The sequence below is a fragment of the Megalobrama amblycephala genome, linkage group LG19 (assembly GCF_018812025.1).
Source record: "Megalobrama amblycephala isolate DHTTF-2021 linkage group LG19, ASM1881202v1, whole genome shotgun sequence".
NCBI lineage: Eukaryota > Metazoa > Chordata > Actinopteri > Cypriniformes > Xenocyprididae > Megalobrama > Megalobrama amblycephala.
This window is the reverse complement of record NC_063062.1, coordinates 12,047,992-12,075,852: the sequence shown is the minus strand read 5'-3', so window position 1 is coordinate 12,075,852 and position 27,861 is coordinate 12,047,992. Positions and strand designations below refer to the sequence as shown.

The window sequence follows — 27,861 nt, the reverse complement described above, 5'->3', positions numbered from 1 at the left end:
AGAGAAACATGCGCGCCGCCATCTTTAGAATATTGTCTTTGAACTTCCGTTTTTGCGGTAGCCCTGTATATTTCTATGGCATCGCTGTTGAAGAATAATTAGCTGGTGAAGTGGATTTACGTGTTGTAGAGTTAATGAAAGTTATCATGAGCATTGTTATGTTTAAAGCAGATGTCTTAACAAATGTCAGTAGACCGGGAAGATTTTAAAATGAGCAGTTCATTCATAAATACATAAGATAGCTGTGGAAATACAAGCCGGAAGTCAAAAGACAATGAGCGCAGCGCTGAAAAGGGGCGGGGCTACATAAGGTCTATAGGGTTGTGTCTAAGTGTAAAGGTTCTTGCAATGCCAGTTCTGCCTAGTCATTGGTCGACTGGATTCATAACTATTTTATATCCCTTAAGTAGTACATGCTTAAAATGCTGTCAGTACACTGATATTGTACATTTCACAGTCAATACAAACATGTAAAGATGTACATGTCCACCTACCTAGGGATTTGAATGAAACCAGTGTTCATCGTTTTAACTTCAAACATTCAAGCTGACATTTTAGCGATTCACTAGGGAACAGCTGTTTGTACAGCTGAACAAAACATCATAACAAGGGTGTTACTGTCGAAGTCTTACAGCTGCAGTCCTAGTGTGGAATGATATGAAACCTAGAAAAGGTGACCATGTTAATTCACCTTTTTACAGAAATGAACTTGACTTCAGTCTCTGCCTTTAAATGGACTGTTATATAGTGGAAGTGAAATCGATATTGATTTTTCTCTCACATGTGAATGACCTGTAAACACCTTTCAGTGGTCTTAAATTGGACAAGTAAGTGAAGCCAGTGTTATTAGACATGTCGTGCAAATCATTAAATGGCGTTAACAGATCAAGTATACAGTCCAAACAAAGTATGTATGCGTTTATTTGTTTGCATACTACAAACACGCACATTGTTAGTGGTTGTAATTGTGGTTCGTCCTGATGAGGTACATAATGGAGAGTTTCAAGAATCAAGCAAACTGTTGTTCTTGTGTCCTTCTACAATACCTCCTGCAGTTTAACACAATCAGTGGTTTCACGCTTCGCCGACCCATGCTTGTGCAGTGTGTCATTCACGTGCCCTTCTAAATCTGTCTCTGTCATGTCAATTCATTACACACATGCTCATCTCCCATCATGTGTCTAATGAAATATCTTGACAGTTTAAACAAACGGTTCACCCTGTGTGGTCTTAAATAGTCCTTCATCACTGTCATGGGACTAATATCCTGAGCTAAGTGTTACAGAACATACACACTCGCACAAGTATGTGTGAATATAAGGTGCATAAAGACTGACGTATCAATCAGGACAAATGAAGCGCACGAATATTTGGACATTTTTTTTCGATTATTAAGTAAATTTTGTGTTAAAGGGTCACGAAACCCCCCCTGTTTTACCCTGGTCGTTCACACCTCAAAGCTGAAAAAGTCTGTTAAAATGGGCGTGTAAAGCTCTGGAAAAGTGGGAGTGTAGAGGGGGGGGGGAAGAGGGGAGAGAACAACCAATGAAGCACAGACATAGAACACACTCATTATACAGAATAATGAATATTAATATATGAGCACAGAGAAAATGACAACAAACTCCTAAGCACAAGGGAGAAATGCGAAAGAATATTTAAAAGGGCTAATAATAGGCTACTTTGATTACATTTATGAGCACTGCAGTATCATGATAAGCAACACTTAGTTTAACACAGAAAGAATAAAGACATATTTTATTTTTGGTCCATTTTTCTTAGAATTTTCGATCTAAATCAGTCTTTTGTCTATCAGAATAATCGTGTCATCACATTAACATACACCACTGTATCAGTGTCCAGTTTGCACATATAATTCATTTGAAGAAGACTTGATGAAATATGTGTGCATACACCGTGCTGGTTCATGTTTGGTGCAGGAGAATGTGTTAAATATGTCTATAAAAACTTTAAACATGGATACTTCTATACTCTATACTATACTTCTGTATAGCTATAATCCACATGGCTAGTGTTGTTAAACTCGGAGCTCCGTGCTGAAACCGATCATATGTGCGCTGCGTGTGTATATCATAACAATTGTATTTTTGATGTGTTCGTATTCAAACTCCAGTTCTGATGGCATCGCGGGCAAAATATTAAACAACACTCATGTGCTGCTGTGCTGAGGGAAACATACGGCTCACGTGACCGAACGCAGAGCAGGCAGAGGTGAATGAGCCGCACTTTTGTGACATTTTAATTCTCCGCTATAATGCGATCTTATGCGAACATATTTTCCATTTGTGCTGGTAGATTACAGCAAAACTATCCACATGACCCCAAACTTCTGCTCTGGTCACGTCACAGGAAAACGCATTTTTGTGTTATAGCACTGAGGAAACGAGCACCAACGATATGTCTCTGAATGACAAGAGACGTGATACTTTCTCATGCATAATACTGCAATTATAATCATATGCATACTACAGCGCAGTGATTGGATTGAATAAGCTTTAAGTCATGAACAAATGTAGAAACTATTGACGTCAGCATGTTCGACCAGCCCATACTTGGAGCCAACCAGCACTCCGGATCTTGCCGCTAGTACACGATTGCTCCGACTCAGCTTTTCAAACCGGAAGACAGAAATCGCTCTGAAAAATGCAAAAATAACTAATTTCAACTTTTAAATAAAATTAATGAGTACCTTTAGTGTTTTCAGTGATGTGCATCCTATACATATCTGTTCACAGCTCTGTTCTGGGGTTTTATGACCCTTTAAATATTTTCATTTCAGTGTTTGTATACATCTCATTTTTTTAATTAAATTGTATTAGTGTCTATCACACCATTATATCAGCCATCTGCCACCATGCTTTGTAGTTGTCATTGGCTGTTGACCCATTTCAGTCAACTGAAAATAAAGACACACGCATACTGAATTCCTGTAACATTTATTGATATTGTTCTTAAAAAGTAATCTTTTTTCACTGTACTTCCAAGTATGATCCAAGGGCTCCAATTTATAAGAATGATAAAGGACAAAAAGTGTCCTTGTCTTTCTCTCTCTCTCACTCTCTCTCTCTCTCTTTCTTTTTCTCACTCTCATTCTCTCAGGAGGAGTCATGGGGCCGGTACGGGCCTACCCATTAGCCCTGCCTGTGCTGGCTGTTCTGGGCCTCATTATCTGCGCATGGAGCCTCAACCCAGATGACCCCAATGTCTGCAGTCACTGGGAGAGGTGAGAGAGGGGCACTCTCCTGTGTTAAACTCCGTTTTACCTTCCATTTCTCCATTGCAGGATTCACACAGCGTAGTTATGCCTCTCCGACATGCCAGAATGATGTTTTGATCAAAAGAGGACTGAAATTTAACAGTGCACTGATTTATTCCTGTATGATTTGTTTGAGTTATAATGGGTTGTGGTGGTTTTTAAAATTAAAGTTAATTAATACATTTATTTATTTAATGCACATAAACTGCACAGTGTGTGGGTGCTTATAAATAATAATATTATCTAATAATTGACCCTTTTCACAGACTGTGCTGACGCGTTTCCACAGTTATTAACATTGTAAATTTGAATGTATTTTCATTAAAAAAATGTAATGGACATTTATAACACTATATGTTTGTGTTGTTTTACCTTGGCATTAAATTCTAGGAAAAAAGTTAACGCTACATTTTAGGTGTTTCTAACACAACACTTGAGGGAGTGACTGCAGATTTGACAGCAGAAAAATCTTTCTCTATTCTGACTATCATAATACATTTTATTTTATCATAATACATTTTATTTTCCATATAAATACTATTGTAATTGTTTTATTTTTCTATTGGAGCAAATGGGAATGCAAAAAATATATTTGTTGTAGTTTACCATTCACCACTATAGAGGTTTACTCAACTATGACGACTTCCACTTATGAGAACCCTGGAAATGTGAAAAGGTAGTACTACTACTACTAATAATTAATATTAAGTATTATAATTATTACAATTTAAACCATTTAAATACAATGTTGTGATACTGTTCACAGGCTACCTATACTATTTTAAAAAGTAGCTATAGCTAAACTATAAACTATGATCTCCGTTAGGATTACTGCATTCAACTTGAAATGATATACTTACAATAAATACAACTTATAAAACTAGAATACATCTGAATTTACGTAAATGATAGTGGTTAAACGGATCGTTGTTGAGCCCCACGGTTCGGGACACATGTGATTCACGGATCATTTGCAAGTTTCACCGCAATAGAGTGAACAGGTTATAATTTGAACGTGTTTTGTCTTGCTATTTCACACATTAAATAGATATAAAACCATTCCAGCGCGCTAGAAGAGGCAAAAGAGGATTTAATTCGGTATCGCACGCAGCGCTGTTATCGGTGCGCACAGACGCGCATAGAAGGCTCGCGTGCTCAGAGAGCGAGACAGAGAGAGAGAGAGAGAGAGAGAGAGAGAGAGGCGCGTTCCAGATAGCTCTTAAACTCTAAATTAATTTCTCTTTCGCGTCCTCAATGCACTTAGATGGACACATACACGCATTATTTCAGTCAAAATACTCCTCTCGGCAAGTATTCTCGAAAACACATTCGGTTATGTCTTAATTGAACGAGGCGAGAATTCGGAATCGGATGTTTATCTAGCCTAGCGGATGTGCGCGCACTCGTAAAGTGACAGCAACCTATAAATACCTGCTGTTGTCATGTCATGTAAATCAAACAACAGAACACAGCTTTAACAAAGATTAATCTATATTACATTTACACAGTGAACAGTTTCATTTTATATTTAATTATTACATTTCTGTACACGAAAATTAATACTACAGTTAGAACTTATATTTTATTTGTAACTTTATGTTGTATTTATCTATGCTTGTAATTGGTGTACAGTATTTGTTCTTTTTACAGTCTGTTCACTTGCCTTTAATAATGTATTAGTTAAGCTTGTAGTTTCTACTGTGGTATCAGAGTAGTTAAAGTGGGCTAAGTAATAAATGCAAAGTTGAGTTACCCCCCAACCCCTAATTATTATGATTTTTTTTTTTTTTTTTTTTTTTTTTTGCTGATCCGAAAAATGATCCGATCCGTGACTTCATAACCATGATGTGATCCGAACCATGAGTTTTGTGATCCATTGAACCGCTAGTAAATGAATCAAATACATAGCAATGAGAATTTTGTTTAATATTTGGTGGGGCTAAAATTGGTGAATTGTTTTGAATTGGTTAATGATTTTGAACAGTCCAAACAAACTGATTCACTGTACTTGGACTTTACAATGCTACATCTGACAGAGAGGACTCTTTAAGAGTGCATTTGATCACTGGCTCAGTTCACTCTAGGGGTGTAACGGTAAGAAGTCATGATTCGTTATGTACCTCGGTTTTAGGGGTTGATTTCGGTTACAATAGGAAAAATGGTCACACTTTACTTTAGGGTCCAATTCTCACTATTAACACTTAACTATTAACAATGACTTTTTCCTCAATAAACTCTTAATTAATGCTTATTAATAGTTAGTAAGGTATAATTGGGTAGGATTATGGATGTAGAATATGGTCATGCAGAATAAGGAATTAATATCTGCTTTATAAGTACAAATAAACAGCCAATATCCTAGAAAGATGCATGCTAATAAGCAACTAGTTCATAATGAGAATTGGACCCTAAATTAAAGTGTTACTGGACAAAGGAACAAATCTACAATGCTAGGTTTCTTTTATTTTATTTTGAACAGACAGTAGTGCAAATCACAGTTTTTTCCACCTTAGCGGTATTTAGTCCCCTATTTGGTGCAGTACAGCCTCCTCAAGCACTAAGCAGTAAACAGAAAGCACTCGTGCATAGGTCATATTTTTTTGCAGGGCTGATAAAACATAAAAGGTATTTGGTCACAATCAGCTACAAAACTGAAAAGCATCTTCTGTTATAAAAGTACAAAATAAATAGAATAATAAAAAATAAAACTTGTGCATTAGGAGTGTTACAATTTGCTCTACTTAAACTATAATGTGCTGTTCTTCTTCTGCTCTTTTTCCTGTTGTGGCGGATAGCAAACAGCGTTGTATTACCACACACACCCTTCTGGATTGGAGGGTGGATTGCCCGTGACTAACTGTATTCTTTGTTTGATTGCATTGCACCGAACCGTGACGTCCGTATCATATGGTTAGGGACAATAACATGTACCGTTACACCCCTTGTTCACTCAGCTGTAAAGCTGTACTGTATTTTTCTCTGATAAGTGTCCATCTATACAGTGCCAATAGAATGTGAAAATGTGATTTTGCTGTGTTTTGTCAAGCTACTTGCTGGAAAAAAAATTGCTTATTACTAGGAAGAAATTACACCATTTTGAAAACAGATGAGCTACAGAAAAATGTAGTCAAGATGACTTAGTTCGGTGAGTCCCCAACAGTGATTGTATGTTGTCTGAGATAAAATTTGATTCAAAATGGATACTTGTCAGAATATTACATATTGAAGTATTATGGCTTCATTTGTTGTGTATACTTGAATGGATTACTTAATGAAAATTTACGACTGGATAAACTTTTTCTTGACAAAAAGGATGTGTTTAAAAGCTATATATGGATCAGTCGCAAAACACACACATTGTGTATTTCAGCTCTGTTCTGTTATCTCAGAGATTTAGAGGATCTACATTTGTTTGTTCCTGTATTGACTGTATTCACTTTTAATGGCACAAGTTGAAGGGATGTAAAGGATTGTGTTTGGGAGTGTTGATCTGGTTACACTTGCCTACAGGTATTATGGTTCAGTCACTAAACACACAGAACAATATTGATGTTCTTATTATTAACCTTGTAAGTGTGTGTGTGTGTGTGTGTGTGTGTGTGTGTGTGTGTGTGTGAGTCGGGAGAGAGAAAGGATATGTTGCGAAAATAAAACAGGCAGAACAGCATTCAGTTGACCAGAACAATCTGCTTTGATTGAACCTATTGCCTGAAAAATGATTATTTGTAAAGGGTGTTATCAGTTATGACAAATAAGCAGGAGTGATTGCCTCTGCAGAGAGGAGGACAGAGGGCTGCAGAGATGAATGAGTTTCAGCATTGGTTCCCTGAAAGAGAATATTTCAGAGCTTTAATGTCATTTTGTTGGCAATACATTTGTAATGTTTTTTCATGGAAATTGTGATAAGACATCTTGTTTTTCTAGAGTTACTGTAGCTTTAGAAGGGAAATATTATGCTAGTCGCGTTAAGATAACAAGATGTTTTGAACTTAAGCAAAATAGACTGATACTTGCCTAAATATTACATTTGAGATTACAGTATCTTCACATTGCAGTTGATTACAAACTTGAGACCAGCAAATTCTTTGTTTCTCTGCAACATACAGTAATCACATTTGGCCAATTCAAGTAAAAGTCCCCGGGGAAAGTGTTCATATTTTACTCCAGTAAATATGTTTCTGGGTAGGTTTATTATGCAAATACGCAAATGTCCTTATTACAAAAAAGGTCCAAACTTTGCACTGCTAATACCCAAGACTAAATTTACAGTTGTCCTACATACAATTATAGCCAATTATAGGCTTTTCTGCAAAGGTGTATAAATAAACAATTATGCAATTAATGCACTTAAAGGTACAATTTGTAGGACCTGCCACTAGAGGGCGCACTACCAAAACAATAACAATCGCGTGGTTTGATGACGCTAAGAAGGTGCGTGGAATGATGGGATTTGTTGTCTTCTACCCAACCGCTGACAGCCATCAATCAGACGGAAAGATAAATCATGGATTTAACGGATGAGGTAAAGTTTTATAAATATATAAACTATGGATCAGACGCGTCCTCGCGCGGGTCTAGAGACGTGATGCCCCGCGTTTGGCGTGTATGCCCCATAATACTAATCGTGTTGATCGTTATAATGGCATACGTTTTCTGTAAAGATACGAATCAAAACAACTCACCTGTCGAGTAAAACACAAGCGAGATCGGCATCTCTTTCTAGGTGAAGTTTGTCGCGAAGCTCTCTCAATCTAGAAAATGCAACACCGATATTGATCCTCGCTCTTTCTCTCCTCTTGTCCCAAACTCTTCTTGGATCGTTTGGTTGGCCCGTACGCTTACGTTTACGGGAGCTGTCCCTTGTCGACAGAACCAGCGGCAGATGGTAAACAGTAATTATGTTCCATAAATAAGTAACACAATCCACCATAAAACGTGCAAGAAGTAAATAAGGAACTGCTTGAAGCAAGCTAGTGGTTTGCTGGATGCTAGACACTACTTCCGCATTTGTCCGCGACACTGTTGTCATGTGGTTTCTACGTCAGTAAAGGCGGTAACAAAGGGTAACTGACGTCATTGACAGGCGACTGCACTGCCCCGTGTCACTGTTTAGAATGGGAATTTTCTCATGATTTACAAGTAGTTGAAAACATTAGAGATATTGTTAGTAATCAGCTGGACAAAATATATAACACTAGCCTAGTGGTTTTTGGATATTTTACTGCGAATATCTTACAAATTGTACCTTTAACAGCAAAAATGTGTACAAGGAATCAACCCATATATTGGGCCAGGTGTTGCATCTAAATTTCATAAAATATAAAATTCCCATACGCCCCAATAAAATTGTGTTTTGGGTGAAATCTACTTTTATTAATTGATCCTGTACCTTAATATATGTTAAAGGATTAGTTCACCTAAAAATGAAAATTATCCCATGATTTACTCACCCTCAAGCCATCCAGATAAACACAATCGGAGATATATTTCAAAATATCCTTCCTCCTCCAAGCTTTATAATAGTTGTGATTGTGAAAAATATCAATATTTAAAAATGTATTAACTATAATAAGAGAGAGTAGAGTAACCCCTGACCCGACGCATCACGTAATGAAGATGATAGAGCAAAACAAAACACTGTTCATGAATTAGAGGTCTAAAATGAGAAATTTCAGAGGATTTTGATATAAGAGAATAAGGAGCTTGAGTGTGTCACCCAGCCCTATTTATTTGAACCGCGAGAGGCGTCTAAGCTTACGATACTCCTACATCCTGCATCATACATCGCGTCAGGTTTTTTTTTGCTTGTGCAGTATGCGTACAGTCGTCTGCCGGAAGCTAGTTATTTGGATTTATAAAGTTTTAAATATGGATATTTTTCTTACAAAAATGCATCGCTTCGCTTCAAAAGGCCTTTATTAACCCCCTGGAGCCGTATGGATTATTTTCTATAATGGATGGATTAATTTTTTTGAGCTTCAAAATCTGGTCCCCCTTCACTACCATTATAAAGCTTGAAAGAGCAAGGATATTTTTAAATATATCTCTGATTGTGTTCGTTTGATAGAAGATAGTAATATACATCTAGGATGGCTTGAGAGGGTGAATAAATCATGGGATAATTTTCATTTTTGGGTGAACTAACCCTTTAATGTGATTTTATTGTGTGCACTTGTGTACTTTCTTATGTAACAACTATCTCTGCTGTCCTTTAAACCAGTGATTCTTAACCAGGGGGGCGGGGCCTTTTGGGGGGCCTCGCCTCCGCAAACTTCCAAGGAGGCAACAGGTTGACATAATTATTTAATTATATAAAAAATTTATTAAAACCTAATTAAAATGCAAAAAAACCACAAAAAATCAAGATGTAAACCGAAATCGTATTTTTCTTCGTATTGAAATTTCTCCTTGGTCTTTCCCTCTCTTAGTTACGCAGTGACTGTTCAAGAGTCCTATGCTCATCCTTTTGACCAGATCTACTACACCAGGTGCACCGACATCCTCAACTGGTTTAAATGCACCAGACACAGGTGAGCACGACCCTGACCTTTGATCTACAGTTGTCACAATTCATCTCCATGGCAACAAGTAGCACTCTCCCACTAGACACATAAAAATCAAGGTGCCGCTGTGCCAGTGTCTTTATCACCGAGTGTTAATGTTACCAGCCGTGATTGTAGTGGTCAGAGTCAGGGATGGAAATGGCCGTTTGACTGTCATCCGCCATTACATTGGTTTTAATTGCTGCATTAAAGACTTTATCGTCAGTGTCCCTGCTAAAAGCTGTGGGCCCAATGAGTCACCATGCTGCAATGTAGCATTCAGGAGGCGCAATGTCCTTCAACGAGCACAGAAACTTTTCCTTAACTCACTTTAATTATGTTTATTTCTCCCCTTTCCACCTTTAGTGCTTGGCTAGGATTATTAAACACAAATAGAAAAGCTAACGGTAGCCAGATGCATGTCATAATGTCCTTGTGGAGTTCACCTGCCAGGTTATTGATGTTCATGCTTTCTCTTGTGTGTATGTGTTTGTTTCCATCTCAGAACCAGCTACAAGACAGCTTATCGGCGTGGGGTGAGGACAATGTACCGTCGCCGTTCACAGTGCTGTCCCGGCTACTTTGAGAGTGGAGACTTGTGTGTCCGTGAGTGTCTTTAATATTTTGCTCGCTTATTTCCTCTTAAATCAGCACAGTTCAATTTCTCTTTCTTGCAAGTGGTTATGAGCACAATAAAAGCATTCATCTGCCTGAGCGATGTCCTCTTAAGCCTTGAACCCCGCTCCTTCCTCCAGAGGCATTCATCAAAATCTTAGCCATCTTTAAGGCATTTTTGCAACTGCATATTTCAGGCATAATTTGTGCCTTTCATTACTGGTCCTACTCATATTGGGTTTTCTCATATATTCAGTTCTAACACTGCCAGTACGCCATTACAACGGCGTTAATAGCATTCAGTTATCGCTCATTTTTTAGAAAAAAGAATCTTGAGTGATTCACTGCAAATACATTGTCCTAATTCCTCTCGTTCTGGAGATAATACGCTAATTAAGGAAATAACAACTTTCCCTTGCTGTGGTCTGAATGATAGATTTAGCGATTATTTTATGAGCAGTGAATGTCAAAAATGTCAGCTTTTCTTCTAGTTTATTGTCTTTTCGCGCTGCCAAGACTGTAAATGTGTGTTTTGTTTCTCAGGATTGGTTATTGTGTAGGCCAGACTCATTATTCTTTAATGCGTTTTAATCACGAGTGAGTGAATCCTGTCAGTCAGCTCAGACCTTTGGCTCGCACGGTTCAGCGGTTGTTTGACAATATGCAAAAATCTCTGCGTGAAAGGACCTCGCACAGGACCGTGTCAAGGTGATGAGGTAAATGACGGTCTTACCGAGCTCCAGGGAGGGGATAAAAATCAACGCACGTAGCTTAAGAGCAAATGGGATTTGATGTCCTCACAGCTACTCGGTATTATTAACAAGAGGGTGGGACGGGCTTTCTGATCGATGGCTGCTCCTGGGTGGATGGCTTTTCTTCGTCTTGTAGCACTGACTGCTGTATTTTTGCAAAAAAGCTGATGAAATTTATACCTGTGGTCATGTATTTAGGCTCTGAATATGATAAATGTATTCTATGTCCACTCTTAAAGCATCATGACGTTAATAAGCATAATGTCATGTAATTCTTCAGCCTGTGCGTTTTAAATGGACTCCCATGAGAATGAACAGAATTAACAGCCTACATTAAGTCATGATGTGGGCCGCTGTGATATCCAGCTCTGCAGGAATCATAAAACTTCACTTCAGTTCAATATTATGAAGAAGAGAGGATAAGCTACAGACGGTGTGGTCGGTTGAAATGCTGATTACAAACCTGCAAGGCTGTTAAGTGAAGTCACACTAATTCATAATTAATTTTCATTTTAATTTCACCATATCAAAAAGAATTTTCCACTTTACTATGGAACGAGCCATGAGACCCAGCAGCTGTTTTGCTGTCATCATGTCACAGGGACCTAACCGGCATTGTCAGTCTTTGTAGTTTGATTTGAAAGCTTAGTCATTTACATATACAACAGAAAACACTTTTTATGATCCAAGGACATTTTTAATTTTACTGTTTCACACCTTGCTCTCATGACAGCAGGTATTGAGCAATTTGATATTTCAAGCAGTTATTTAATTGATATGTTTGCTCACACTGTTTCTCTTTTTAGCTTTGAAAGGATTAATTCATCTATAAACTGAAATTCGGTTATTTACTCAACTTTTTTGAGGCCAGTTAAAGGTGTTATTTATAGCAGAATGTCCAAAATGCTGTTCTCCATGCAATGAAAGTAATTTTTCTGTGAGTAATGATTTTGACTTTTTTTCTTTTTGTCCTTTTATGGTGATATATATAATAATGTATTCATTTATTTTAAACATGAAATCCCCTAATCCCCATTCACTTTCATTGTATGGAGAAAAGAAGCGTGAACATTCTTCACATTTTTTCATTTTGAATTGCACAGAAGAAAAAATAAATAAAGGTTGAGAACAACATCAGCGAGAGTAGTTGAAGATTTAATTTTTTGTTTTTGGTGTTAACTATTCCTGTACTAATTATACTAATGCAAATGAATGCTTCATTCAGATGGTTCCCTTTGAATGAAAATTAGAATGGTGAACAATAAGAGCCAAAAAAAAAAAAAAAGACATTGATTGTAACCCTCATGTAAATTAACAGCTTGTTCACCAGATGTTGTTCTTTCGTTACTAAAGGTCATTGTAGAAAGGAAGAGGTTTCAACAATGACCTTTAGTAACAAGAATTTTTTATGGCTGATTGCGAGTGACCATGGTCTGTTGAAGATAAAGTTGATCTCATGTTTCTGTCCTTATTGAGTGGGATTTTGTCCAGCTCTGTCTGTAGCCTGAAGGCACTGCTAACAACCATGGGATTAGGTGCAGCTGGGATAGGGATCAGTTTTGACATTGTCTGGTGGTCTGAGTGGAAGAAGGCAATGACAATAATCAATAATGTTCTCATTACCACACAATAGCTGCAACAATTTCATGTTAACAGTTGTTGCTGTAATGGAACCACACCATCTGTGGGGAAGATGGTAGGCATAAATTTACCTCTCAGTGACCTCAAGCTACGTTTATTGCCTCTGTGTTGCTTAAAACATGGCTGCACATAGAGTTTACCTAAATATGCTTTATAAAAACAGATAGTTCAGGGAACCACTTTTTATTTTACTTCCCTTAACCAAAGCCTGCTTTATAATAGATTTTGCCAACCTGTCTTTGGCATTGATTGTTAAATGCTTCCTTTTTTATGTCATCTGCCTATATTTTTTAGACATTTAGTAAATAGCTCAAAGGCCATATGTCACCTGCACGACCATGACTAAACAGACACTATCCTCTGTACCATGGCTCCATCAAATATTAATTGTTAAACATTTCTTTTCTATATTTTTGTGCTGATTTTATTTGATTTCAGGGTATAATTTGGCCATTGAATGTAAGCTGCCAGCAAAAAGTATAATAAGATGTTTTTGTGCGATGGTGTGGTCACCTTAGAGAGGTATGTGGATTTTCAGGGTTTTTTTTTTTTGGTTTTTTTTTTGCTGTATCTGCTCTGTTAATAATCCTACTGCTCTCAGTGGCAGGATTAAGAGCTTTGTAGAACTAGCTATGTTCACTTCGCAGGGACAAGAGAAGGTATTAAAGCCATTTTCATTACATATATTTGGATCTTTGCTTTTCTTTTCAATCTCAAACACCTCAGGGTTTATCCTCTCATATGTGCCTTTTATGAGCTGCTTTCCTAGTAGAATCAGTCCCTCGTGCAATAGCTGCATTTTAAAGAGATCATTCATTAATGGCCTAAACTAACACAGCCTAGTTGCTTTGAAGGTGACATGTTTGCAGGTTGTCTTCTGCATCCATAGTGAGGTGCCTGAAACATTCATGTCATTTAATCTGCATACACTGCACCTATCAATCCCAAACTGTCAGTGGGCTTAAAAGAGGATCTTCTGTATTAACTGTATGCTTTCTGACACAGAACCTTTAGCCAATTTAGTTTATATCTGTCATAACACTAGCACTGTTTTTGCAAAAGTGAATTGTGCATTTAAAGGCAAAATATGTAATTTTAGCAGCACTTATTCAAAAAAAAAAAAAAAAATGGCGTAGCTTGATGATGCCATGAATGAACGTGGAATCAAGGGAGTTGTAGTTGGGTGACGGATATGATGTCATTGACAGGTTACACTGGTTAAAACAGGTGATTTCTCTGGATTTAAACATTGTTGGAAACATTTGGAATAATTTAAGTACACAAGTCAACAAAATATATAACATTGTTCTAGTGGTTTTTGTATATATTTAATCTAAAAAATCATACATATTGTGCATTTAATGTTGAGGAAAATATCTTGCTCATACTGAGCTGCAATGACTTTTCTTGGAGCCAAACTACATGAAGCCAAAGCAGTTTACACCATCTGGTCAGACGAGTCTCAAATAGTTAGTGATGCAGTATTAATGATGCTATGTGCATGCTGCAGCTTCTTGCTGGAGAATTAGTTGCTCTAATAAAGTCCCATGCACCATCGCAAAGTAGATTTCTCATCTTAGTTTTAATGATGGATTAGATAAGATCATGCATTTGCCTTGGTTTGATTTTGAATCATTTTTAGTTTCATTATTAATAAGTAGTATGTGTTATAGTAGATGCATACAATAATAAACTTGGATTATTTATTGTGTTGATTGATTGACTGATTGTCAAACTGTATGTTTAAATCTTTGGCCAGATGAGTATTCGGTGTAATAATGCATGACAATTACAATTAGCTCTATTGTTACACGGTATGATAACGCCACTGTGTAATGAGATTAGCCTTTTATCGAAATGAAAAACATCATTTTTCACTAGAGCTTGCAGACATAGTCTTTTTCTGTGTAGAAGGAAGAAGATTCATTGAGTTTTAATTAAAATGCAGGACCTATTTTCTGAAGTATTATAGACACGTACATCAATTCAGCTCTCGGGAAAAGGCACACTTTATCCTTTCACCTACGTTACATAAATGAATTTTAATTTGCTGAAAAGATGTGACAAATTAGCATTTCTTCTCAGTTGTCTGATCAGAAATTGCTGATTGTAACAAAAATCAATCATTTCATCACCAGAGTTTTTTAAACCTCGCTTTTGAGCACGTTGTATAGCTTCATTGATTTCGAGAACTCAAATTGATGTCTTTGTCAGCACAAAATACTAAGGGTTTTTCTTTTTCCTAAGCTGGAAGAGAACTGGCATGCTTGAATATCAGGTTCTCAGTGCTGTGTAAATCCATACTGCATTATTTGCCAGTGGCAGGTTTAGCATTTTCTGTGTGTGGAGCATTTCTGCTCTAAGCACCATCCTCTGGGTATTTGGGATACTCCCTCTCCTGTGCTTATGTCCAATATTGAGGGCCCAGTCAAAGGCTGAAAGAGCGATAATCTATAGCCATGCTGGCCAGGAATGAGGGCAAGTCCTGCCTCATCCTTTACCTTCTGCATCCAGCTTTAGTGTGTGCCAGCATTAAAACGAGCATGGCTTATTTGCATGCATGCTGATATTTATATTTATTCTGAAACTATTTCAACCAAAGCCCTATTCGGACGGGGTTAGATTTACATGGAGAGGTGGGGTGAAGTAATTATTACCAGAGCCTATCTGTGATTTTAGTCCCATCTCATCTTACGGACAATTTCAGTAAAGATTACCTTCTGTAAAAAGGTCCAGAAAATTACTTTAGGTAATGCTAATCCTGTGTGAATAGACCAGCTGTAAATGTGTATGTAAATATTCTATCATATCCTGTTTAAAGGTGGTTTTCCGCATTTTTTTTTTAAAGTATGGAAGCACTTGAAGAAGCATTCAGTTGCATTCTGGGTGGTGGGACAAGTCTGTGGCAAACCTCAAATGTTTTCTGCATACCATTCAGATCAAAAAGAAGGCCGAAACCACTTGTTAGAGGCACAAAACTTCTTTTAGCTTTAGGCAATTGCCTTTTACCAACAGAGTCCAATCAGAATTTATAATAAATCGTTCGACCAGACCTAATTGTTTTATATATATATATAGGTTTGCGCATGTGGTATCAGGAAGCAACGTAATACGCATGTGACGACAAGGAGGTGACGGCGATGCAGTTTTACTGAGGTTTCTTATCCTGTGTGAATTGGCCATTAATATTACAGATGTCCTGTGGTAAAATTACTCCATCTACCCTTGTAAAACCTGTCCGAATAGGGCTTATGATAGTGTGTGTGTGTGTGTGTGTGTGTGTGTGTGTGTATATATATATATATATATATATATATATATATATAGGGGTGGAATGGTTCAGATTTCTATCATGGTTTGTATCATGGTTTTAGGGTCATGGTTTCGGTACCGTTCGGTATGTGTTATGTTCAGTAAAAAATAGGACAATTATAAGGATAAAGAAAATAAAAACAAATAACCGAACTACAAGAAACAGCACAAATACATACATGAGAGCTAAGATACAAGTAAAATAATGCTTTACATGTTTTTCAGGTATCTATCAGCTTTCAGGTAGGCTACAGAAATTGAATAAAGTAATAAAATATAAAATAACACTTCATATAAACTTATTTGAATAATTAAATAAAGATGAAACATTATTGAAGTTATAAAAGCTATTCAGTCAAGAGCGATTTCTTCGTCCTTTGTCATTTGATTAACATTAAAACCCAGAGAGCAGGAATATTAGACTGCTGTCCCTTTAAGAAAATTCAAAGATCCAGTACATTGATACTGATTCACATGCGTTGTCTGTCTCGTTTTTCTCTTAAGACATAACCTACTATGTTTGTTAGGATACTCGCTAAGATGGGCATGTTGACAATTTTTGTGAGAATTTGTCCATTCAGGTGCAACACTTGAAAGAGAATTTGCGCCAGCGTATTTGCGCGCTGTGATGCAGCTCTCTGTGTACGCGCTTCGGGTGAGTAAACACAAATCTCCTCACAGTGCGCACGAGTTCTCTTTCGCATCTTACGGATGAATGTTTAAATTGGCAAGGTTTGAATGAGTTTAGTTTAAACACAGATAGCAACGTGAGATGTTCGGGTCTCACCTGCGCTCGCGGCGCGCGCTATTAACACCCGGGTGATGACAGCTGGTTATAAAGCATTCGGCACGTCATTGAACGTTTGTTTACAAAGAATGACTGTTTTGTCCATGTTCTTTTGACCATCGCTGTTGTAACATATTGGGAAACCAGAATGCATATCCATCGACTGAAACATACATTAGCCGAATCCGTCTGTCTGTTTTACACGTTGTTGTTTTCAGCAAACCATATTATAGATGCGTCGTCAGATTTGGGATGAACCACGGTGCTGAACCATGGGTGGAGAACCCAACGGTTTATATATATATATATATATATACACACACACGCATATATTTCCACCAAAATTCTTCTTCTTGTTTGTTACTTAAAGAGAAAATTGCGGGAAATTCGAGCATGCAGCAGTTCGTCTTTGCGTCATTACGTCACGTCTGTAAACAGAAAGAAGGAGTCCAGGCTAGTTGGCTTTATCATGTGAGAATGCTGCTTGTAGCGCATCATTTATAGCCTTTTCTCACAGCAGCTGAAATAATTAAATGTATCATTTTGATGGTGGATTGTAATCCAGAAAGATCCAAATGACAATCATCAGTGACAACTGGAGATTCACCCATAGTCAAAAGCAAAATACCTTGAACTGCGGAGTGGCTACAGAAATCTACAGGTAACACTAATACACACTAAATACAGTCATGCAATGCTGATGTTGTTAACATTAACAATTGAGAACAAATTATAACAGTAATAATAATTTGCACGGTTTGGCATGATCTGAGCTAAGCGATCGTTAGATTTAATCACCATTGGTAGCGCGATTTATTGTAGGCCTAATGCTTTTTTTCTTAATTGGTCAGAACAAAAGTGGCAGAAATGTTACTTACTTTTTCAGATGATATTTTCCGGTGAAAATTCTTATTTTAGTCATAGACGTAGAAGACGTAGAATCTGTATTCTGATTCTGAAGTACTGTATCCACACCGACAGCAAACATTAGATGCACAACGCACGTAACGATAACAATTCCGCGTTGCAAGACTGCAATTGCGGGTTTCAAACAGAGATGGCGACAAAGAGGAAAATTGCCGGACTGCAGCTTTAAGAAGATTCCCTTGAATAAAAAAATGAATCTGAACCCTTTCCCCTCAGTATAAATATGTATAGTGAGTTTCAAAACTATTTACTGGTAAAAAGCAGATTATCATAAGCACCACAAAATGTGTGGGCACCAAAATAATTCACTGTTCCTAAGGTGTTGACATTTAAGATTTGTATCATACTTCAGGGCTCCTGTGAACGTGACAGAACTTGAAATATTGCTCTTTACTGAGTGGTTCTTGTGTGGTTTGGAGGAACACATTGAAGTAGAAGGTGGGGGGGATAAGTCCCAGTACCAATCCCTTAGTTCTCTTTGAATTGATTTATTCAGATTAACACACACTCCACTATACTACTACATAACACTTTATGAGAATCTGAATTCATTACATTTTGAGTTTGTGTTTCATTGGAATTGTGTTTCATTGCAGTTAGGAAAGACTTCTCTTACTGTTACCCAAGAGAATCATAATAAGCATATTAACCGGACAAGATAAATGCTAGTCATCACATTGTGTTTATCAGGTTTCTTTCAACAAAATGCATGACTGGCCAGTGGCTACATTAACTTTATGTTGTTGATAGAACCAACCTTCACATATTTCATGGTCAAAGATAAGGACACACCATAGCATATGACACTTTTTTTTTTTGTTACCTTCTTCACGCTAAAATCTCTAGAAGTACATGCTCTCTTCCGCCCATACTTGGAGATACACTGCTGATTCCAATCAAAGTGGATTGTTCCAGAAGCTTTGGGGGTCGACTGTTTCCTGACTCCGATAAGAGCCTGCAGGTTTGAGTCCTGCTGGCCAGGTGACCTTCACTCCCTTAAGCATTATTCATGCTTAGCGCCTATATATTTTCCCTCTAATTCATCTTTTTCATCATCCAGAAAAACAAAAAATGACAAAAAAATCCAAGTAGGTCATTGTATTATGTGTCCAAATCCAAATATCTGACCGAATGCGAGGGCCCGGGCAGGAATACTAATGCTTTAGACAATCAATTTGATGCTGTGTTGTTCAATAGGAATGATCAAGAAAACTGCACACTTTGTAAACAGCATGAAGGCTGGCTGGCTGGTCGCTGTGTTAGAGCATTGTGGCAAAGTGCAGGCTGATCAAATTTGGAGGGATTTACAGCTTGTTTCCTTGCGGCTGTGGCTGCTTACGTCGGCTCGTTTTGCATGAAACAACCGGTTCATGTGATAAACTGAGATGTTGACCAAGGACTCAATCTCTTAGGAAATTGTTTAACATGTGGTCAGAGTGAGCGTGTTAAATGTGTGGCTTTGCTTTCACGAGGAGGCATCGGTGACAGCCATCTTTGGAAAATGGCCAGTGTAGTCATTATCCTCCATATCAGCACATCAGCAGACATTTGCGGCCAGCTAAATTATGTCTTACGGGAGATGCAGACCTGCAGTGTCTGTACAGCATCCTGTGCTTATTCGCGTTTCTGTCTTACGCAAGGTGCATTCAATGTCTTATTTGTGTTTGGGAATGAACTCAAACCACATTCATGCTCTGCAAAGTGTTTTACTAGAATTTGTTTTTCATTTCTGCTATATTTAAAGCATTATTTTCTGTTTCTTTGACTTTCTGTTCTTTTATCTCTGATAGCACGATGTACCGAGGAGTGTGCCCATGGTCGGTGTGTGTCTCCTGATACGTGTCAGTGTGAGCCAGGCTGGGGAGGACTGGACTGCTCTAGTGGTGAGTTCACTCTCTCATTAACTCTGAGAGCACAGTTCACTTCATTAAGGCCCTCTCACTCTCACATAGTTAATGGCTGCACCAGTCCCAAGACGCCGCTGCAAAGCTACCATGTTTCTCACTTACTCGCTCCCCTCTTTTCTTTTGCCAGCTGTATTAAAAAGTAAAACTGGAAATCATGGAGGAAGAATGTGTAATTGTGCAGTTGCATTAACAGGTTACTCATTGTGCCAAAGCTCTGAGAGGAAAAAACAACTATGAACTATTTTGGTGGATTATTTCTCTAATTATTGAATTCGTTCAATTTCTCCACATTGTGCCAGTTTTCTAGTTGTGCCCAAAACATTGTGCACAAAAATGTGTGAAACATGTAACACATATATGTTTATAAATAAATACATAAATCAGAAGAACCGCATTTATTTTAAATAGAATTATATTTATACACTCTAAACAAAAATGGTGTTGAATAGCACTAAAAGTGGTTCATTGGCTTGTAATCATAGGAGAACCACTTTTAAGTCTTATCTTTAAAGGTGCTATACAGCACCTTTGTCAAATGGTGCTATGTAAAACCATAAGGGTTGATTGAAAAATGTACTTACAGAATGCTTCAATCACAAAACATCAAGATATAGCCTAATTATTTGACTACATAACACAAAGCAGTTAATATATGAATATAGCCTTTTTATTGAAGTTTGTGACATAATTTCGGTATATAACTGACTTCACAAATACCTCCTACTGTCGAACCTCTTATCAGTTTACATTCATTTAAAGACTACAGCCAATCGCCATGTCTTAGCTCTCTCCCATCCTCTAATTGTATTCCTCCTTCCACATAATTTAAACTGCAACTGACAGCTCTCAGTATCCGAACTGTCTTGTTGCATCCCACCACCACCCCATTCTCCTCCTTAGATTTTAGATATGTTACTCCACTCTCATATGTTTGCTATGAATGGAAATTTACTACAATGGCAAAAGCTGTTTTGAATCACTTTTATGCTTTTCTGAGGTCAAAAAATCTTGTGTGGGGTTCTTGGAATATTTCCTTATAGGGGGCCCTTGGGGGCAAAAAGGTTGAGAACCACGTTATCTTCGGGAAATACACTGTATTTTAATGTCGTTTTTTTAATCATTTCTCCAACTAAACTAAGAGACTAAGAGAGAGTTAGAGAACCGTTAAAGAACTATACAGGCGCTTAACAGGTTGGCAGCAGCACCTTAACCACCCCAAATTGTTGTGTGTGTGTGTGTGTGTGTGTGTCTATATACAGTATATAAAAAAATTCTATTATATTCTTATATATTATTTAACTGTTAAAATGCTGTTTTCAAATTGTGTTTTTATTTGTATCATTTATTTTACACAATTTTTTTCCACTCAGTGTTTTGCATACAGTATACAGACTTCAATTATAAATAACATACAATTATTTGCTTTACATATAGGATTTAAATTTGTTAAATTCATTATGTTTCATTTAAACATTAATGTGAAATCCAATGATGAATTGTTTTGTCCAAAATGTTTGGATTGATCATTTTTTTTCTCTGTTTGATTGACAAGCTTGCACATGCTCTGTGGAGTATTTAAAGTTTAACAAAGACAGCAGCAATTACTTACTTGCTGTTAGAAACTGTTTTGATGGATTTAACTGTAAAATTTAAATTGTTTAAATTTAAATTTCTTTTTTTTTTATTTAAATTTAAAATAGTATTTTTCTATTTTTTTTCATAGAACTACTACTTCCCTAAAATGAAATCCAAATTCATTGTTGACAGTTTTCATTAGTGTTTATCAATTTTATTGATTGGTTATTGCAACTTTACTCAATACAAAGCTAGTCAGAGAGATAAATGACAGAAGGACAAATGAATGGAAGAGTGGATGGATGGATGGATGGATGGATTGATAAGTTAATGGATGGATGGATGGATGGATGGATGGATAAGACAAAGCTTACCTGTTTTCTTTCCCCAGTACTTGGTGAAATGGCCTTCATCACAATTAGAATGATAAGGAGTGCACAGGGTGGAATCAATCTGCAAACAGACTGTCACTGGATCCTCAAGATGAATTGTTTAACAGGCCTTACCTCTATGGCTGAAACATTGCGGGACAAAATAGGAAGCCATCGACATTCACTCTCTAATCAACTAAATGATGAAAAAGCAAGTTGTAGGAGAGACTAGAGTTTGAGAGGGAAAGAGATATTGACTTGTTTAATATTTATGTGTTGAGAGGAACTTGAAGACAGTAGGGACAACAAACTAAACCTCTTTCATGTTAAGAACAGCAGGGCCGCAAACTTCTTGACCTTAGAGTTTTGTGCTGAAGTAGGCATGTAAATGTCTATAGTCCTTTCTGTCCAACATCAGTCACTGATGTACAGCTCTTGTCAACGTACATGACGCCAGATACGCTGATTTTCTCATTCAAGATGCGTGTTTTGACTCAATTCGTTAATTTTTCCGGCTTGTTGACTCGGTTGTGGTTCACTTACTGCCCATATTTACCAGTGAATGATGGTTGCAGAATGCTCTGTATGGATCTATGGGCATTTTCATTAACAAAGGAGCCATTTCATGATTACGAACAGTCTGTAAATCACCAGCTTTCTTTCTGAGGCACCAGCCACAGCCGAGGAGGCACAGGCACGACCACAACTAATGACCTAGACTGATTTTCTACAGTGAAATCCACTTGCAGGAACAAAGTTCCTTGGTGGGGGGGCCGAGGAAAGGAACCCACCTCTAAAGCTCAAGACCCTCCCCTGGGTATGTCTGTCTGAGGACAACACATTCTTCTGAGCAGGTGCTGTTCTGTACTAATCCGCCTTATTAAAACAGACCTGGTGATTGAGACAGAAGCATTATTCATAACTTTTATATTTCCATACCGGGCGTTAGGCCAGGCTTTTTCATTTATGAGCTTTCATCTGTAGAAATGAGGAATGGGAGCCAATTTTTAAATTAAATCTGACCTCTTTTTTCACTCGTACATAAATGGTGCATCATTTTTTTTTCCCCCTTTTGCCATTCAAGGTAAATTTCTCTTCTCCTTCTCTCTCTCATGTGTGGATGAGTGGTGGGAACCTCGGCTGTCCCAGGGTGGATTCTGTCATCACATTTCAGGATTCTCCTAGCTAACAGAGACAAATAGTCATAGATCGTTAATCACAATCGGGGCTTTCGGTCACCGACTGAAATGCCTGCTGGTGGAGTCAATATGGAGGTATGAAAGTGAAATAAAGCCCAGTATTATGTGCGTTCTGAATGAATGGAGTATATAGGATAATGCTAAGCAATGGGGATGATATGGTTATGAAAAACAGAGCTGCTTTTGGGCGACTGAAGAGCTTGAGAGTTGAAGTGACGAGCTTTGCGCTGACGCTCTGGAGCAGCATCAAAGAGGCTGGCCAGCGTTACTGGAGCAGCACCCACTAGGAGCCTGCTATTTGGGTCAGAAATGAAAACTGAAAGGTGGAGCTTATCGCCAGGATGAAGGGATAAAAATGAAATGAAAGAATGAGAAAGAGAGGGAGGGAGGTGAATAGGAAGGGCCTGTCATCTCGCTCCTGCTGAGGTCAATCTGCCATTGCCTAAAGACAATGTAGCCGTCACGTTTGTCAGTCTGCAAATGTGAGATATAACCTTGCATCGTTCAGAAAGCTTCAGGTGCTAAAAGTCGCTGCAAGGTCATCGGCAAAATGAAGGCTTTTACACAAATCTGAATTATGCTCGCACAGTGAAGCACTCATTTCACACGGTCTATTTAAGATTCCTGTCTCAAATTTACTTCTGCTGCTTTGGCAACAGCGTTTCATTCTATTTGATAATTTTTTCAAAGCATGAGAATTAATAGTGAACCGGAGGACCAAAGAGAATGCTGAGTTTGGGGAGTTTCTCCAGAATGCATCTACAGATTTATCCATTTCATATTGATTAGCCTGGGGTGAGGATGGATGTTGTGTAATACATTTTGGGTTTTGATTTAGTATATCAGCAGCTGCAGATGGGTACATCTTCATCAGTCTCTAGCTTGTCATTATGGACTGAAACATGCATGCCAATTTGGCATGCTTTTTATAAATGTAATTAAATATGGAAATGAGTGCTACACCCATATATGTCTGTATAGATAGATAGATAGATAAAACGTAGATGTTTGTAGTGCTTTTAGTTTAGTGGAGTCAATCAAGAATCTGTATGTTCAGGTCCTGGGTCAGCATTTGTAGGAGCATTTACCTTACACCATTAGGACTATCAATAAGCAACCAATACTATAATGTTTTGGAGGCCAGGGGATTTCAAACTGGGAACCACCCAGGGGTGCGTTTCCCAAAGCAAACTATGGTCGCAAGTTCCGTCGTTACCAATAGAGTTCAGTGGGACTTACGACCATAGTTGGCTAACGATGCTTTCGGGAAACTCACCCCAGGCTGATTCATAGGTCAATAATATTGTGAATTTACAATTTAAAATAACTTTGAATAAAATAAATTCATTTTAAAATTCAACAGCCATTACTCCTGTCTTCAATGCCACATGATCCTTCAGAAATCATTCTAATATGTTGATTTTGTGCTCAAGAAACATTTTTATTATTATAAATGTTGCAAACAGCTGTGCTGCTTACATTTTTTTTTTTTTTTTTTGGAAGTTCAAAAGAACAGCATTTATTTGAAATAGAAATGTTTTCTGACATTCTGACATTCTGCCTTTACTGACCACTTTTAAAAAATGTAATGCATCCTTGCTTAATAAAACTATTAATTTCTTTAAACAAAAACAACATTTGAATGGTAGTGTATAACACTGTGTCTACACCGGATGTGACAGTTGTCGCGTTGCAACAGTTTGAGGCTGGACACAACAAAGCGATCTTTACAAATCCATTTTGTTCTTCTTGTCAGAAGGTAGTGCATGCGCTTGGAGTACATCAGAAATAGAATGAGTCTTCAGTTTATTGTCAGGAATTTGTCATCTCGCTACGCCATATCCAGTGTAGACAGCATCACTGATTACAATGGCTTCTATTTGCTTTTGTTGTGTTGCGCCTCTCACGTCTGGTGTAGAGACAGTGTAAGATTGCTCTTTTTCTCACACAGTATGAATGGGTATTTAAACATGAAAATATGAAGCTACCTTAATATTTCAAGACAATGGGATCATCACATTAGTAGATCATTGGCATCAAAAAGTTTGAATGTTGTCGCTTATGTTTTACTTTTCACTTCACTTTACATTCACTTTAGAAATATTACAGCTTTACTCACTATTTTACCTCATATTTTGCTTGCTTTATTTTTGTTGTCAATTATGTACCTAATGCATTTTTGAGAAGACCAGGTTCTGTTCCAGTACAATTAATTCCACCAAAGACTGTATTGCAATTTCAATATTAACTGAAATGCAAAAATTAAAATGGGTAAATTACTAATTAATGCAGTTGTTTTATATAGATTAAATGCTTGTAAAGATTACTTATTTGTATTTTTTGCAAATTGTAATAGGACTGTTTGCAGTGCTAATGAAATTCTCTGTGAAGTTACACAATATATCATGATATGATGTTTTTTTCCCACATTACCCAGTCAGGGTGTAGAGTGGGACACAGTTACATTTGCATTGCAGAATATTATTGTCAGGTTCTGTGGCAGCTTGACTGCCATGGCAACAAAACAGCAGGGCCTACTGGCAACAGAGCAAAACATAATTTCATTCAAGTGAAAATAAGCGGTATATGAGTGACAGATCATGTCTAATTGGCATTCATGTACGAACGATAACACTTAACTTACTTTTACCTTTTATACTGCTATTCAAACAATTCATTTCAGGTGGGAATGTGTATACTGTGATACACCCCCTTCGATTGACTGTTTGGTTGAGCCAGATTGTGATGGTAGTTATGCTGTGCACTCTCAACTAATGACTTCTAATGGCAGTTGTCTTGGGAAGTGTTTAGGAGCCAATTTTTCTACATTAGTGCAGGTTGTGATGATGTAAAAGAAATGTGCGTGGGTTTGGAGGAAGCAGAAATGGAAGGGAAGGGGTCGTCGGGGGCCTCAGGGCTCACCTGCTCACGACACCTCATTTATCAACAGCGACCCTCAAACAGATGGTGCCATTCCAGATCCGCGCGAGTTTCTTGACATGATATGGCGTCAAAGGGAGAGAGAGTGAATTGAACGTACCTGAACTTTGAATTTAACTGAATTGAATTAAATGCGACAGATGGATGGTGTGATTAGAGTGGGGAAAAAGGCAGAGATAAAAATTTACATAGAAGTGGTAAATACTACAAAGAAATGGAAGACCTATTCAATGTTCAAGAGAGGCAAGAAGTGAAAGTTGGCAGAAAAGAAGGACACACTATCGCCGACTCTCCTCTGTCATCTACAAAGCAGTTAAATAAATCATTCTCTCATTCCCTATTCTCTCATCCCTCTCTCCTCTCTTTGCCTCCTTTAATCTCTCAGCACTGCATCTGCTGTGCTCTCAAAAGCTCCAAATACAGACACTCCACACCAGGAAGTGCTCTCAGCTCACACTTATAAGAGCTTTATTAGCTTTGTTTAATGTATATGTGTGAGGGTGTCTGTGTATAGTTCAGTCATGACTCATGAAACTCTAGATGGCGCAGGCTGATTGGTCCTTTACATGCAGTCTGCAAGCAATCACATCATTACTGCATGACACAAGCTGATTGGCCTCTGCTGACCCTGCAGCCAATGAGATTGCTTGCTCAACATTTACGTTTAGTGTTTGCTGTAGGTTAGTCCTGCAACACACAGAAACCCTCTGAAATCCTCCACCTCCACCGGCTCCACCTGCCTAGATCTGTTACGAGATTTATGTACAGGATTTAAGTATGTCTGTTTATGCAGCAGCAGCATATCTTACATACTCACAGCAGCATGTGTAGCAGTAGCAAGTCCATACTTGCAGATCTAGCAGATCTAATCTGCCAAGACCAAAATCAATAACATGCTAAAACTTTTCCGAGAGTTGTCGTTATTGAATATATATATATATATATATATATATATATATATATATATATATATATATATATATATATATATATATATATATATATATATATATATATATATACAGTGCCCTCCACAATTATTGGCACCCTCAGTAATTATGAGCAAAGGCGGCTGTGAAAATAAATCTGCATAGTTTATCCTTTTGATCTTTCATTCAAAAAATTCATAAAATTATAACCTTTCATTGAAGGAAAAGAATTGAAAGTGGGGGGAAATCACATTATGAAATAAATGTTTTTCTCCAAAACGCGTTGGCCACAATTATTGGCACCCTTTTATTCAAAACTTTTTGCAACCTCCTTTTGCCAAGAAACCAGCACTGAGTCTTCACCTATAATGCCTGATGAGTTTGGAGAACACCTGACAAGAGATCAGAGACCATCCCTTCATACAGAATCTCTCCAGATCCTTCAGATTCCCGGGTCCACATTGGTGCTTCTTCTCTTCAGTTCACTCCACTCATTTTCTTTAGGGTTCAGGTCAGGGAACTGGGACGACCTTGGCAGAAGCTTCATTTTGTGCTCAGTGACACATTTTTGTGTTGGTTTTGATGTTTGTTTTGGATCATTGTCCTGATGGAAGATCCAACCATGGCCCATTATTGGATTTCTAGCAGAAGCGGTCAGGTTATGATTTTTCATCTGTTGGTATTTGCTAGAATCCATGATACCATGAATCTAAACAAGATGTCCAGGACCTCCAGCAGAAAAATAGGCCCATAACATTAAAGATCCAGCAGTATATTTAACCGTGGGCATGGGGTACTTTTTATCCATGTATGCACCAAACCCATCTGGTGAATTTTCTGCTAAAATCTCTTTTTTTAGTTTCATCTGACCATAGAAGCCGTTCCCGTTTGAAGTTCCAGTCAACTGAATATGTTGGAGATTGTTTCTGGATGAGAGCAGAGGATTTTTCTTGAAACCCTCCCGAACAACTTGTGGGGATGTAGGTGTTGTTTGATAAATTTTTTAGGCTTTCTGAGACTCAAGACTCAACTAATCTCTACAGTTTTCCAGCTGTGATCCTTGGAGAGTCTTTGGCCACTCAAACTT

At 37.7% G+C, this 27,861-nt stretch overlaps 1 protein-coding gene across 5 annotated transcripts in view; it reads left to right on the top strand.

Annotated features, from left to right (window-relative positions):
• megf11 (multiple EGF-like-domains 11) overlaps positions 1-27,861 on the top strand; it is a 141,547-nt gene that overhangs the window by 27,242 nt on the left and 86,444 nt on the right. For all 5 annotated transcript variants that reach the window (XM_048168707.1, XM_048168705.1, XM_048168706.1 and 2 more), the window contains exons 3-6: positions 3,121-3,244; positions 9,706-9,807; positions 10,325-10,425; positions 19,644-19,736. In XM_048168707.1, coding sequence (XP_048024664.1) covers positions 3,129-3,244; positions 9,706-9,807; positions 10,325-10,425; positions 19,644-19,736 — 412 coding nt within the window. In that variant the 5' untranslated portion in view covers positions 3,121-3,128. The remainder of the gene's footprint in view (positions 1-3,120; positions 3,245-9,705; positions 9,808-10,324; positions 10,426-19,643; positions 19,737-27,861) is intronic.